Genomic DNA, 13,018 nt, shown 5'->3' with positions numbered 1-13,018 from the left:
AGCTTGTGAGGACGGAGACTTAACCTTGTCCCTAGCTGCATCCTAGGTGTCCCATCAAGCTGGGCATAGTGGCACATGCCTGTCATACCAGCAGCTCTGGAGGCCGAGGCAGGAGGATCGCAAGTTCAAAGCCAGCCTCAGCAACTTAGCAAGGCCCTAAGCAACTCAGCGAGACCCTGTCTCTAAATAAAATACTACAAGAGCTGGGGATGTGGTTCAGGGGTTGAGCACCCCGGGCTTAAACCCCAGTACTGGAAAAAAAAAAAAAGAAAGAAAAAGATCCACCTAGTAACTATTTAGCTTTTGCAGGCCACATGGCTTCCAGGTGCAGCCACTCAGCCCGATCCTGGTTGCAGGAAGGTGGCCTTATCCTACACATCAATGAACGGGCTCCAATAAAACCATCTGCAAAGAGCAGGAGATGAACTGGCTTGGAGCGGGGGCCGTATCCTGCACTCTCTCCACGCACTCTCCCCTTGGGGGGCTCAGTTTCTAAGGTAAGTAACTGTGTCCCTGCAGCCCCCTATGAACAGGCTCCCACCTGGGCACTCACACTCCTTTGACCTGCACATGCTCCTGCTGCGAACTCCCTGGTGTTTCTCAGACACATGGGTGACATTCCCTAGCACGTATCCTTAGAGTGGGCGGGGCGTCGGCCACGACAGCCTCAGCTCCCGCAGACGATGCCAGGTTGGTAAAGAGCAGCGAGACAGGGTGCCACTCCCCTGGGAAGTGCAGAGTCCCCGCTGCTGTGCACCCTGGGCGACATTTGTCGACATGGGATGTCTTGGTCTTGCCAGTCTGAAGTGTGACCTGGGACCTAGTGCGTGTTCGTCTGCATTTCCTGCTTGCTAGTTAGGTTGAGCATCTTGAGTTTATTGGCCACTTTATCGGCCCCGTGACGTCTGGAACACACCAACTTTTGAAATGAGAGCCTCCCCCCAACCATCAGGAGATGCTTATTCATATTTTTGACCCATTTTTTTTCTGTTGGAAACTTAGTGTTCCAAATGATTTGAGGAAGTTCTTTCCTATTGTGGGTTCTCTTTGACAGGTTTATGAGCTGCCAATTTGGACCCCAAATACATATCGTGTCTTCCCTGTAGGCTTTGATCAATGGCAGTTTGTGACTTTAATGTAGTCAGAGTGCCATTTTCCCCTGCGACTTGTGCTTTTGTGTCATTTTAAGAAATTCTTCCTTTGGAGCAGAGGATGTGGGTGTGAATCTCAGTGTCACATGAGTTCTACCTGATTTCCTGGGGCCTCAGTTTCCTCCTCTGCAAAATGGGCATAACAATGGCCGGTGCCTCCCGTGCCATTCCCAAGGTGTATGCAGCAAGTCTGAGAGCATGAGGCAGACAGCCACTCGTCCCCTCCGCTGACCTGGCACCCATGGAGCCCCGTACAGGGACCTGTGAGGAGGGAGGGAGGTACCTGGCTCTCCAGACGGTCTGTGTTCTGCCGGAGCTCAGTCCTGGACTTTATTGACTTTTCCAGCTTCTGTCTCAGCATTGTGAGCTCCTCCTGCAAAACAGACACCTTGCCAGAAACCGGTCCAGGCCAGAGACTCACACCTGACTCGTGTTCACAGGAGTCCAAGGGCCCAAGGTCTCAGTTAGTCCAGGGGGATGGGACCCAGCGATCTCCTGCACAGAATGGTGCTCTAGGAAACAACAAGGTTTCCCATGCTTCAAAACTGCTAAAAGAGTAGGTTTTGTTTTCCCCACTTCCAGATGTCCACATCTGTGCTCGTGTGAGTCTGGCCCAGAGCATCCCAGTCTGGGGACCATGTGCCAATCCCCAGGAGGGGACCATGGCTCAGCCTGAGATGGGACACGCGGGCTGAGGACATGTGCTCAGCCGTTCGCCTCCCAGTGCCTCCGCCCCAGCCGGGGATGCCGCCATTGGGAGCAGCTCACGGGCTCCCTGCGGTCGAGGAGACACGAACTACCCCCACACAGGGAACCGGGCAGCCTTAAAGAGGGAAGAGGACAAGGAAGGACTCAGAATATATTTTTAAGTGTCCAATGCAAGGTGCCGAGGAGCATGTAGGCTGAGCGTCCTTCTCTGAAACCCGTGGGGCCAGAGAGCCTGGGGTCTCAGAGGTTCTCAGATCTGGGCATCCTCGCGGGGATTTTACCAGGTGAGGTTTTTGGAGTGGGGATGCTCAACGGTCCCTTTTACTTAAGAAAGAAGGAACCTCGTCCACACGGATTTGCTAATGTTTGCATAGAGAAACGACAGGGGACATAAACCAGAAGCCATTTGGAGCCGTGGCTGGTGACACAGGGGAAGGGACAGGGAGGAGGGTGTTTTCTGTAAAGTAGGAAAATAAAGAACCCAACGGCGTGGCCACCGGGTGTCTCTGGGAGGACAGTGGGCGTCCCTGGGTCCCAGCAAGCAGTGAGGCGTTAGTCAGCATCCCCCGCCAGAGGAGCAGGGTGCAGCTGGAGGGTGGCCTGGTCCATGGAGGCACCAGAAGGGGACATCAGGGGCAGCTGGGTGGAGTGTCCCCAGGCAAGAGTGTTCAGGGTTGAGCCCCCGGGTTTAGGTGCCAGTCGGGGGCAGGAGGAAGCAGCTGCCCTTCGGCTGCCACGTGGACTCACCTCTTTGGCTCGGAGCTGCTCAGTCCCAATGGTGGCACTCAGTAGTGGCCGGAGGGCACCAAACAGCTGCCACCACGGCCAGTCCTTGACGGCCAGGAACGCGGCTACGTTCTTCTGGATGCACTGGGCAGCCAGGCGGCGAATCTGCACGGGGTGGAGAGGACAGGACGTGAGGAGGTCCCTCCCTGCACAGCTGAGAGGAGAGGAGGAGGAGGAGAGTGGCCCTGGCAACGGAGGCTGTGGGCCCAAGCCGAATCTCGTTTCCAAATCATCCCAAGGCACCCGAGAGTGGAAGTGCTGTGGGCCAGCAGGGGTGTCCACAGTATCTCAGTTGCTGATGTTTTCACCCCTTCCTGCCTTTGCCATGTGCGTACAGTTGAATCCACAAGTTCATAGAAACTGGAGGTGTGTGTCATGGGACTCTGCATTCTGGTAGTAGCATTCATAATAACGACGCCAAGGTCACAGCTGCTACAATTTATTGAGCAGTTACTACGTGCCGCCCTCCATACTAAGTGCCTTAATAAGTGTGTCCCTTTCCCAGTTACTAAGAGTCAGAGGTGGGATTTGAACACAGGCCTTGTTTGTCCTCAGAGTACAGCCGGTTGTCTTCTCTCCATTGTGCAGGTGGTAAGGGGAAATCCAGGCTCCAGAGAGCTCTGGAGACGGTGACCCAGGATGGCTCAGGACTGTGGCATCCTCAACCCTGGGTCCCCACGACCTCTGGCTGGTACCTGCCTCTCCTGTCTGCTCACCCTGGACAGTGATTTGCTCCAGACAGGGGACAGTTGAAATCGCGGACAGGCTCAGGAGGGCCCGGACGAGCTCATGAACACCTAATCAAGGCTATCACTTAGAACATGTCCCAGGGACAATCACAGCGTCCTGCAGAACATCCCTGGCAAAGCGCTGTCGCACTGCTTGGTGGCCCTTGGACCAGCAGCAGGGAGGCGGGTGCCCTTCCTGCCCACCCCAGACCTGGGGGTCAGCCTTGCAAGGAGCACTGCAAGGTACCTTCAGCTTCTTGAACTCCTGGCGCGACAGGAAGCCCTTGCAGGCCGCCTGGAAGAGGATGATGCTCTGGGACGCCAGCTTCTCCCGCTGCCTCTCCAGCCTGGAGACCACCCCTGCCTTGAGGAAGACCTGGCAGAGAGAAAGGCTGCGGTGACTCCCGGACTCAGTCCCGGTGACTGGGCTGAGAGGTGCTTGGAACTCAGACCCCAGCTCTCCTACTTCCTGCCCCGATATTTGCTGGTAGCATCCTTTAATAAGGGCCTGAAGTATCAACCATTTTGTCTCCCCATGGCTCCACTTTCCCCTCTACTAGGCCCTGGATCCTCAGTGTGGCCCAGGCCCCAGCAGCCTGGGCAGGGCTTACAAGCTTGTGAGAAGTGCAGAATCCCTGCTGGGTGCGGTGGCACACGCCAGTCATCCCAGTGACTCAGGAGGCTGATGCAGGAGGATCCCAAGGTCAAAGCCACTCTTAACCAAAGCGAGGTGCTAAGCAGCTCAGTGAGACCCTGTCTCTAAATAAAATACAAAATAGGGCTGGGACGTGGCTCAGTGGTCGAGTGCCCCCGAGTTGAATCCCAGCTATTCCCCCCATCCCCCCCAAAATAGAAGTGCCGAATCTCTGACCCTGCTAATCTGAATCTGCACCCTAACCCAGGGGTTACATGCATCTTAGTTTGGGAACCACTGTGGGACAGATGTGCTTAATCTTCTCTGTGCACCAGGCTCACCCAGGGCCTCACCAGGTAAGGATCAATCAGTGGATCTGGAGTCATCCTGGGGATATGCCTTTCTATAGGTGCCACTGGCTGGTGACCTGAGAGAAGCCATGCCCTAGAAGGACTTCAACCCAGCCTTGCGGAGGGGCAGAGATGTGGGGAAGTGAGGGCCGTCCTCCTTGCCCAGGAGAGGTGGTGGCTCAGGCTTCCAGTGGAAACAGCTCAGCGCCTGCCCACCGGCCCCTCATCCATGATGGATGGTGGCCTCCACAGCACCTGGATCAATGGCTTCTCGGCTCCCCCCAGAGCTGCCCTCTCATGGGCAGCAGGGAGCAGCCCAGAAACCCAGGCTCCCTGTCGGCCAGAGATGCAGGCCGAGAGGGCTGGGGGTGGGGCTGAAGGATTCTTCTGAGAAAACCTGAAACTCTGGGGACAGACCTACTCAAGACAGCCCGGCAGGGGAGTCGGGGCACCCAGTTCCTCAGCTCCCCACAGGCAAAAGAAAGATGCTGTCGACCTGGGGTGTGGGTCAGCAGCAGGGGACAAGTGCCTCTTCAGATGAGCTATGCTGTTTATCCCTAAGAACAGTCGAGTATGTTCCTTGGTCAGATGAGGCGTGAGATCCTCAAAGTACCATTTCTCGGGAGGCTCTGGAAAGCCCTGTCTTGACTGGTGACTTCATCAATTAATGCCTGACATTCATCCAGCAGAATGGGGGAGGGGACTTCACACGCATGATCCCCTGCACCTTAGCTACTGGGATTCTGAAATGTCACAGAGGGAAACCAAGGCTCAGGGCATTCACCCACGATCCTCCACTAGTGAGGGGAAATGCCAGGATTTATATCCTTCCCTTACTCCAGATCAGGCCACCGTTGTCACTGAATGTGACTGAATCCTGCATGGCTTCTGCATTTACAAAGCCCCTTAGCCCTCCCAACAGCCCCAGGAGGAAGGGGCCATGTAACAGACTCGAGTTCACCCAGGAGGTGAGCAAACGAGCTAAAACTCGAACCCGGGACCTCAGGTGCATCCCTCACACCCACTCCTCATGTCGACCTCGCGCTTCATTTCCAGACATCTGCAATGTGAAGTTCAACTGCAGTTCGATTCCACAGGGAACCGAGAGCCTCAATCAATTCTCCATTACCCCAGACCTATTCCCAGTAAAGGTCTCGCTCTGCCCAGCTCACTGAAAGACACTTCTCAACAGAGAGATGAAAATCGGCCCACGCCACCGGCGAGAACCCACTGTGGCAACTGTTGGTTTGCTTTGTGGAAAAGATGCCTGCTGTCAGCCAGGGCCACGGGACGGTGAGTCTCATTGAAATAAAGACCTGAGTGACTCATTGCCCGTCAGACTGCCTTAATAATGACCATATGATTTCACAAGCGGGTGAGTCCCACAAGCTGCTATTTAAAAAAAATCAATGATGGAAATGATGACAACATCAGCTTGTGTCTCTCCATAGGTGACAGGGGCCGTGGGGACCACTGTTGATTAAGTATGATGCTTTCATTACAAAGATAATTGGAAACGACCACACACAGAATGGGAATAGGTCATCGTCGCGGCAGAATCTTATCGTATTATTTCTTTGGGGTTTGCTGCCTTTTAGAGGTCAACTGAGATTGGAATCACGCCAATTCCAATCTCAGAAGACACCACGGCCCAGGCACAGCCCTGGAGAAGGCTGAGAGGTCACAAAGAAGACTCTGAATTATCCACATTTCACGAGTCCAGCTGCTGATGAGGCCCGAGCAGAGCCCAACACCCTGACACCCCAGTCTGTAAGGAACCCGTGGGGGTGGCAGCTGCAATGACTGTTTTTTTTCTCTGAAAATGCTGAAAGTCGAGATTTTCAGAAAAATCTTGATATGGCGATTGCCCCCATTTCTGGTTCACAGAGGAATGAGCTCCTCTCTCCTTAGTCCTTATAGAGATGAGAGGAGTTTAATTCTTTAAGCGTTAGAATGTTGCCCTGTGTAATCCTCGCCTCATTCTGTAATTAATGACAGCTGACTTGTTAAGTGACCACCTACTGGTTCCCCCACTTGGGATGCAGAAAGTTGTGGCCCCATTTTACAGGTGAGGTCCTTGGGGGCTCAGAGAGGTTTAGTCACTCACTCAAGATTCACAGTTAGGAAGTGGTGGAGCCTGGGTATGGGCCGGGTCTGGCCCCAAAAGTTTCTCTTTTCCATTGGGCTTCAGGGACTTCCCAGCTACGAAGGACAAGCCCACAAAGTATAAAATATTGCACCTGCTCTAAGGGCTCAGTCTATTGTCCAGATACATTGACCTTGAATTGCTCTTGGCAGTTTCTTAGTGAATACCAATAGGATTGTTCAATAGTAGTAACATTTTATTATGGGGATATTTAGGTTTATAGACTTCTGGCTTCTGCCACTGCAAAAAAAAAAAAAAAGAAAGAAAGTGTGTAATGACTTTTATTTCCCTCCACGCTCTGTGGGAGCTTCTGGGATTGTGGGAACTGATTTCTGTATTCATGAAATAGCTGACTAATTATCCAGTCCAGTGGTTCTCAGGCTGGAGCATGCCTTAGGATCACCTAGGGGGCTTGGTGCTGCAGACTGCCGGGGCCCACTGCAGTCTCCGAATCACTAGGTCTGGGATGGAGGCTGAGGGGTTGCATTTTGACCACCTTCTCAGGTGGTGCTGATGTTGCCGGTCCTTGGACCACACTTTGAGAACTGCTGGTCTGCAAGGATGAAGGTCATGGGACTGAATCACTACCCCTTGACTCAGGAGCATAGCAAAGGGGTGGAATCTCTTCATCAATAAACTACAGGACCCTGGCCATTTGCACGGGCATTTGAAAAGGTCCTGGAATTTGGACTGAGCAGGCTCTGCTCCCTATTTGTCCTTGGAAACCTGATTATTTCCAAAAGATAGAGGCTACTTGTGTGTAAAACAGGCATGAGCTGTTGTCACCCGAGAGACTGGGAGGGACCAAGACCAGAGCGTGAAGTTTCCTGGTAGACCACCCGGCTTAGGGACCGGAGAGATTATTCTATTGGAAATAGTTGCAAAGACCCAGATGCTGCGACTCCCAGCAGGAGACCTCAGGCTGGGACCAAAGTGGACCAACAGCTTAGACCATAGTGGACAAGTAGCTTGGACCATGCCCCTCAGCAGGCCCCAGGGCCAGTAGGGAGATCCCTGTGTGTTTAGGACAAGCTGAGGAGCAGCCAGCAGTGTGAGTGACAGGGAGCTCTCCAAGGAAAGCGTCACTTTCAGGGATGATGCTGGGGCAGGCTACGAGGTCAGAGATGGCCCAGGGTGGGCTTGGGCCAGGAGGGCCCTTCCCCAGCAGCTCCCCTAGCACCCAGGGCTGGGATCTACCAAAACAGCTCAGAGGAGGCTGTTAATCCGTCGGTAGGTAACTAGCCGGGGAGATGGATGCAGTCAACTTCCCTTACATCTGTGCCCCCTCCAGCCTGTATTTCTAAAAGTGATCCCTTCCCCTGCCGCCACCTGGTCCTCGAGTTTGAAATCTGTGCGTCTCTCTTCCCAAACGATAGTCCTGGGAACAGTGGTTCCAGAAGCCAGGAAACAGAATATTCCACAAGAGCAGAAGGCTGAGGCAGTTTCCACGGTCAGAGAGTTTGGAAACCCGTAAAAGGACGTTTCCCGCCTTGAAAATGTGCGGTTCGCTGCGTGCTGGGGAGGTATCACGTGCTTCTCAGAATACTGGCGCACCCTGGGTAAGCTTTTGGTTTGCATCTGTTTGGGCAAAGCTCCCTCAACTTGAAACCCACAGGCTCCTCCTCGAGCCCCTGCTCACTGCCTCACTGAGCTAGGACAGCAGTTGGGCCACAGATGGTGGCAAAGTACAAGTTAGAAGGTTCTGAGTGACAAGAGCGCTTCTTTGCAGATTTTATAGCAGTTTTTTTGGGTTTTTTTCCCTGAGACTCAGAAGGTCATGTGAGGGCCAGAATGCTAACTCTTCCAGACCGCTGAGGTCCCTGGACTTGTGACCTCTAACAAATGACATTTCCCAATGCTGTTTCTGCCCTCATTGTGATATTGTTTCTTCATGGCCCTGGGAGAGGGGCAGGGCAGAAAATGACTTGCCCATTTTTAGTTTGGGAAAAAAGGGAGACCCAGAGAGATCATGCGGTCAGGGGTCACGGAGGTCAGACGGCCGTGGGGGGTCTCATCCGAGGGGATGGGCGGGAGGCCATCAGAAAGATGCTTTACTTACTTGGCTATGTCCCAGGGCCACTGCTGTCTTCTCCAGATCCAAGGTCATCAGGAGCTGCTCCACAGCCTGGGGAGAAGAGAAGAGAAGTCAGGGAAGAGGGAGGAGGCAGAGGACCCTGCTGGGAGGTGAGACTCCGGTGGCAGACACCCCTGGGGGGAGGGGAGCCCATGGTCTATGGGTTTTGGTCTTCAGAGCCCCGGGCTACATAGGCGAGAGCAGAAAAGCAACATGTACTGAGCACCTACTGTATACCAGCCACTCCACTGAAACCTTCAAAGACACCCAATTTGCTTCATCCTCATGACAACCTTGGGTGGGCTGCCCTACGACCATGCCCAGTTTACAGAAGAGAAAAACAAGGGCACCAGATGAAATGAAGAGTGTGGATAATAGCACAGCAGCTCTCAAGAAATTCAACCTAGGATTTCCCTGTGGTCTAGCTATCCCACTTCCATACATATACCCAAGAGAATGAAAAACAGAGCCCCAAAGAGGTACCTTTACTCCAATGTTCATAGCAGTATTATTCACAAGAGCCATAAGGTAAAAACCACCCAAGTGTCCATGAGAGACAAATGAATAAACAAGACACTCATAAACAAGATACGGTATATCCATGTAATGGAATATTATCCAGTCATTAAAAAAGAAAGAAATTCTGACACACGCTACCCCAGGGATGAGCTTTGAGGCCATTATGCACAGTTAAAGAAGCCAGTCACAAAGGGACAAATATTGTATGGTTCCACTTATACAAGGTCCTGACTTTAGGCATATTCATAGAGACAGGAAGTAGACTGGTGGTTGCCAGGGGCTGGGGGAAGGGAGAATGAGTTAGCATTGAAAGGGTCAGAGTTTCGGTTTTTGCATGAGGGAGCTATGGACCCAGATGGTAGTGCTTTTAGCATTATGCTATAAATTTACTTCATGTCACCAGACACATGACAGACGTCACACTATGTTATAAATGCTACCCTATGGCGTTTTATTGTGTGCACACATAAGACCCTAGATGAACCATTTTCTTAAGACCCTAGATGAACCATTTCTCTAGGACGACAAGGTGACCCAGGGCAGAGCCGGGTTCCAGTAAGGTCTGTCTGGCTCATCGCCACATCTCTGCTTGGAATGGCTCCCTGGGTTTCAGATGGCTCCAGAGGATCTGAGGGCACCAGGAAACCCACCCCCTGTGTCACCAAGTCCCCCCCAACAGCCTCCCCAGCTCTCCGTGCATCCTTCACTGAGCACCTCAGCTACTGCCTCACTCACCGTGACCTTGCCCGCCCGACCTGGATCATGGCAAGGAGAATCTGTGCCTGATTCACCTCGCATTCTCTCCTCTGCACTCTAGTGCCGTTCTGTAAAAACAGTAGGCACTCAATTCACAGGATGAACAAGTAAGAGGGATCAGGAGGGAAGGAGAGGTAGTGCCATGTGGAAGAATTCAATCGAAGACGTTTCTGGAGGCAGCACAGAACCGGCCACCAGCGATTTCATGGAACTGCCCTCCTTTCAGAGGGTCCTGCAGGTTTGAAACCAGCCCACCGGAGATCTGCTCCCTTCCACCGATGCAGGTCATGCCCGCCTCCTTGGTGGCTGGATTCCCCCCACTCCACCCTCGCGCCACCCTGCAATGGTCTGCCGTTCATGGAAAATCACAGTCTATTTTCAGAATAAAAGGTCAAAAAAAAAAAAATAGTGATTGTAACACTCAGGAGGGGAAAGGGTGGGCGAGGCTGGGGCCGCGGAGTAGATGAGCTTCGACTCCGTGGGTGAGCACGGCTCGGAAAGGCCCCTAAGGTAGACAGACCCCCAAGTTGCTTATTGAGATTCCCAGATCACAATGAGGGCGGCAGCCTCGTCTCCACCCTGAAAGAACACTGCATGATGCTCCTCCAAAACTCAATGGTTTCACTTACTACATTTGAGCCAAAAAAAAAAAAAGATTTCCAGGGAGCCAGAGAGAGCAGAAATGCATGACGTCCTTTCTCTCTGCACAAGGAAAAAGTACAATGAAATAGACTGAGAATAAAATGGGTGGGTAAGCGAGGGAGATCCGTGAGGGTGAGGTGTCCCTAGTCTGTCTTGGCAGGGAAGTCCAGAGTCGATGTGTAGAGGAAGAGATCAGGAGTCGGGCCTACCAGGACTCAGGGCTTGGTTCGATCGTTCATAAACTGACCTCAGACACACACTTTTCTGGGAGGCTCAAACTTCTTTCAGGAAAGTGGGGAAAATAATGGCCACTGTCTGAGAAGATTCTGAGTCCGTGCTGTGGGAAGAGTCACATAGTGTCTGACGTACAGTAAGCTCTCAATGAAAGCTAGGAGTCACTCCAACCCAGAGCCTCATGCTTGGGCCAAATCCTGGTAGGGTTTCTGCAGAACATGGAAGTCTTTCACCTGTTGGATCAAAACACCACCAAAGAACATGTTCAGCCACCACAATGACCAGGACATCTTGTCCACCTCCTTGTTTTCCTAGAGTCCTTTAGATGTGTTGGGCACCCCTGTCATCCCAGTGGCAATGGAGGCTGAGGCAGGAGGATCGCAAGTTCAAAGCAGCCTCACAATTTAGTGAGGCCTTAAGCAGCTCAGTGAGATCCTGTCTCTAAATAAAATATAATAAAATATTAAAAAGGGCTGGGGCAGGGCTGGGGTTGAGGCTCAGCATGCGTGAGGCACTGGGTTCCATCCTTAGCACCACATTTAAAAAAATAAACAAAATAAAGGTACTGTGTCCATCTACAACTAAAAATATTTTTAAAGGGATGGGGCTAGGGATGTGGCTCAATGGTTAAGTACCCCTGGGTTCAATCCCTGGTGCCAAAAAATAAATAAAAATAAAAAATTCCTTTGGATGTCTGTGCAGCTGAGAACAAGAATGTGCAGCCCTTTGACTGTGTTTTAAAGATAAGAAGGCACAGGCATAATGGAGGTGGGGAGCAGGTGAATGCAGCCGTTCATGGTACAGGTACCCCATTCCTCACCTGCATGCTGATCACGCACCTCTACCTGGGCCACAGGCACTGGGAGGATCAACTGAGAACATATAAGAAGGACTCTGTACATGACTTTGCAGTTAATTGCTCTTGTTGGCCTCGTTAATACGACAATTAGATAAACCTGATGAAGTTGCTCTGTTTAGGCCAAATATCAATTGTTTATTCAGCCTGACACAAGGCCATCACTGTCCAACAGCCAGACAGCAGAAAAAGACATGGCAAGGACCCCGGTGACGAACAGAGGTGACTTTCTTCCTGCCTCTTGATGGAACCAGCACTTTCTTCCTGTTTTTGTTTTATTGTTTTAACTATTTTATTTTATTTTACTGGTCCTGGGGATTGAACTCAGGGGCCCTCGACCACTGAGCCCCGTCCCCAGCCCTATTCTGTACTTTATTTAGAGACAGGGTCTCACTGAGCTGCTTAGGGCCTCACTGTGGCTGAGGCTGGCTTTGAACTCGTAATCCTCCTGCCTCAGCCTCCCCAGCCCCTGCGATGGCAGTTTTGTGCCACTGTGCTTGGCCAGAAACAGCACTTTCATGGATCAGAATTGCCCACAGAATTGAGGAGTCTCCTCTTGGTGTGTAGTGCTACTTTCATGAGAAAAACACTGGCCGTTTTGCTCTACGAAAGCACAGTTTTCAGTCTGTTTCTAAGTCTGAGGACGGCTTCAAAAGCTTGCATTTAATAATTTAGTCTGTTTCCAGACCTCTGCAATAGACAGCCTTTCATCCCCATTTCACAGGGAGAGAAACTGAGGCACAGTACCATGGAATGACTTGGCAAAGGTCAAGACACAGGAAGTGATGGCAAGGGACCCAAACCAAGGACCCCCACACACACTGCTGTCCTTGTCTGGTCCCGCCATTCACCAGCTGGGTGACCCTTCCAGTCACTCCCCTGCTCTGGTCCTAAGTGCCCTTCCTGGAACGCGGGGGTAACGCATCTGTCCTACGAGAGCCCAGTGGGGACTTAATGAGGTCTTGAGAGCAGCGGGTGGGAGGGAGACTTCCAGCGACTCGCCTGCCCTCCTCCCCCCAAAGGTCAAGTTCAATACTCTGGAAATGGAGCAAAGAGATCTCACAGATTGAGGAGCATTGGTTCAAGAAACGCCACTGGACTCCAGGTGGGCACAGGGCACGTCGGTGGCCATCGTGGTGGGCGCTGGCCCACTCTGCCGTCCCTCTGCCCCCCAGCTCTGTCTCTGAAGTGGCCCTGACACAGGACACCAACTGGAAAGCAGCAGCCTTCGTGCCAGAAGGGGCCCTGGAGGGTTCAGAGCCCGGAAAACCCCACTCGGGGCCAAGTTAGAAACTGTCATTATCTCAGCAGAAAATAAGTGGGTCGGCCCAAGTCATGACAGCCTGGAGTGGCCGCAGAGCACGGGCCAGCCAGGAGTCAGCTGGGAGACACGGGAAGGGGCGGCCGCAGTGGGCTGGACACACCCAGGCATTT

At 52.5% G+C, this 13,018-nt stretch overlaps 1 protein-coding gene across 5 annotated transcripts in view; it reads right to left on the bottom strand.

Annotated features, from left to right (window-relative positions):
• Positions 1–13,018, bottom strand: part of MYO18B (myosin XVIIIB) — a 220,050-nt gene that overhangs the window by 116,926 nt on the left and 90,106 nt on the right. For all 5 annotated transcript variants that reach the window (XM_081282762.1, XM_081282764.1, XM_081282765.1 and 2 more), the window contains exons 22-25: positions 8,563–8,628; positions 3,621–3,749; positions 2,607–2,750; positions 1,435–1,524 (exon numbers count right to left, since the gene is read on the bottom strand). In XM_081282762.1, coding sequence (XP_081138888.1) covers positions 1,435–1,524; positions 2,607–2,750; positions 3,621–3,749; positions 8,563–8,628 — 429 coding nt within the window. The remainder of the gene's footprint in view (positions 1–1,434; positions 1,525–2,606; positions 2,751–3,620; positions 3,750–8,562; positions 8,629–13,018) is intronic.

The sequence above is a fragment of the Spermophilus citellus genome (assembly GCF_964194105.1).
Source record: "Spermophilus citellus genome assembly, chromosome: 3".
Classification (NCBI taxonomy): Eukaryota; Metazoa; Chordata; class Mammalia; order Rodentia; family Sciuridae; genus Spermophilus; species Spermophilus citellus.
Note: the sequence above shows the minus strand (reverse complement) of the source record. Positions and strands in the feature narration are given on the sequence as shown.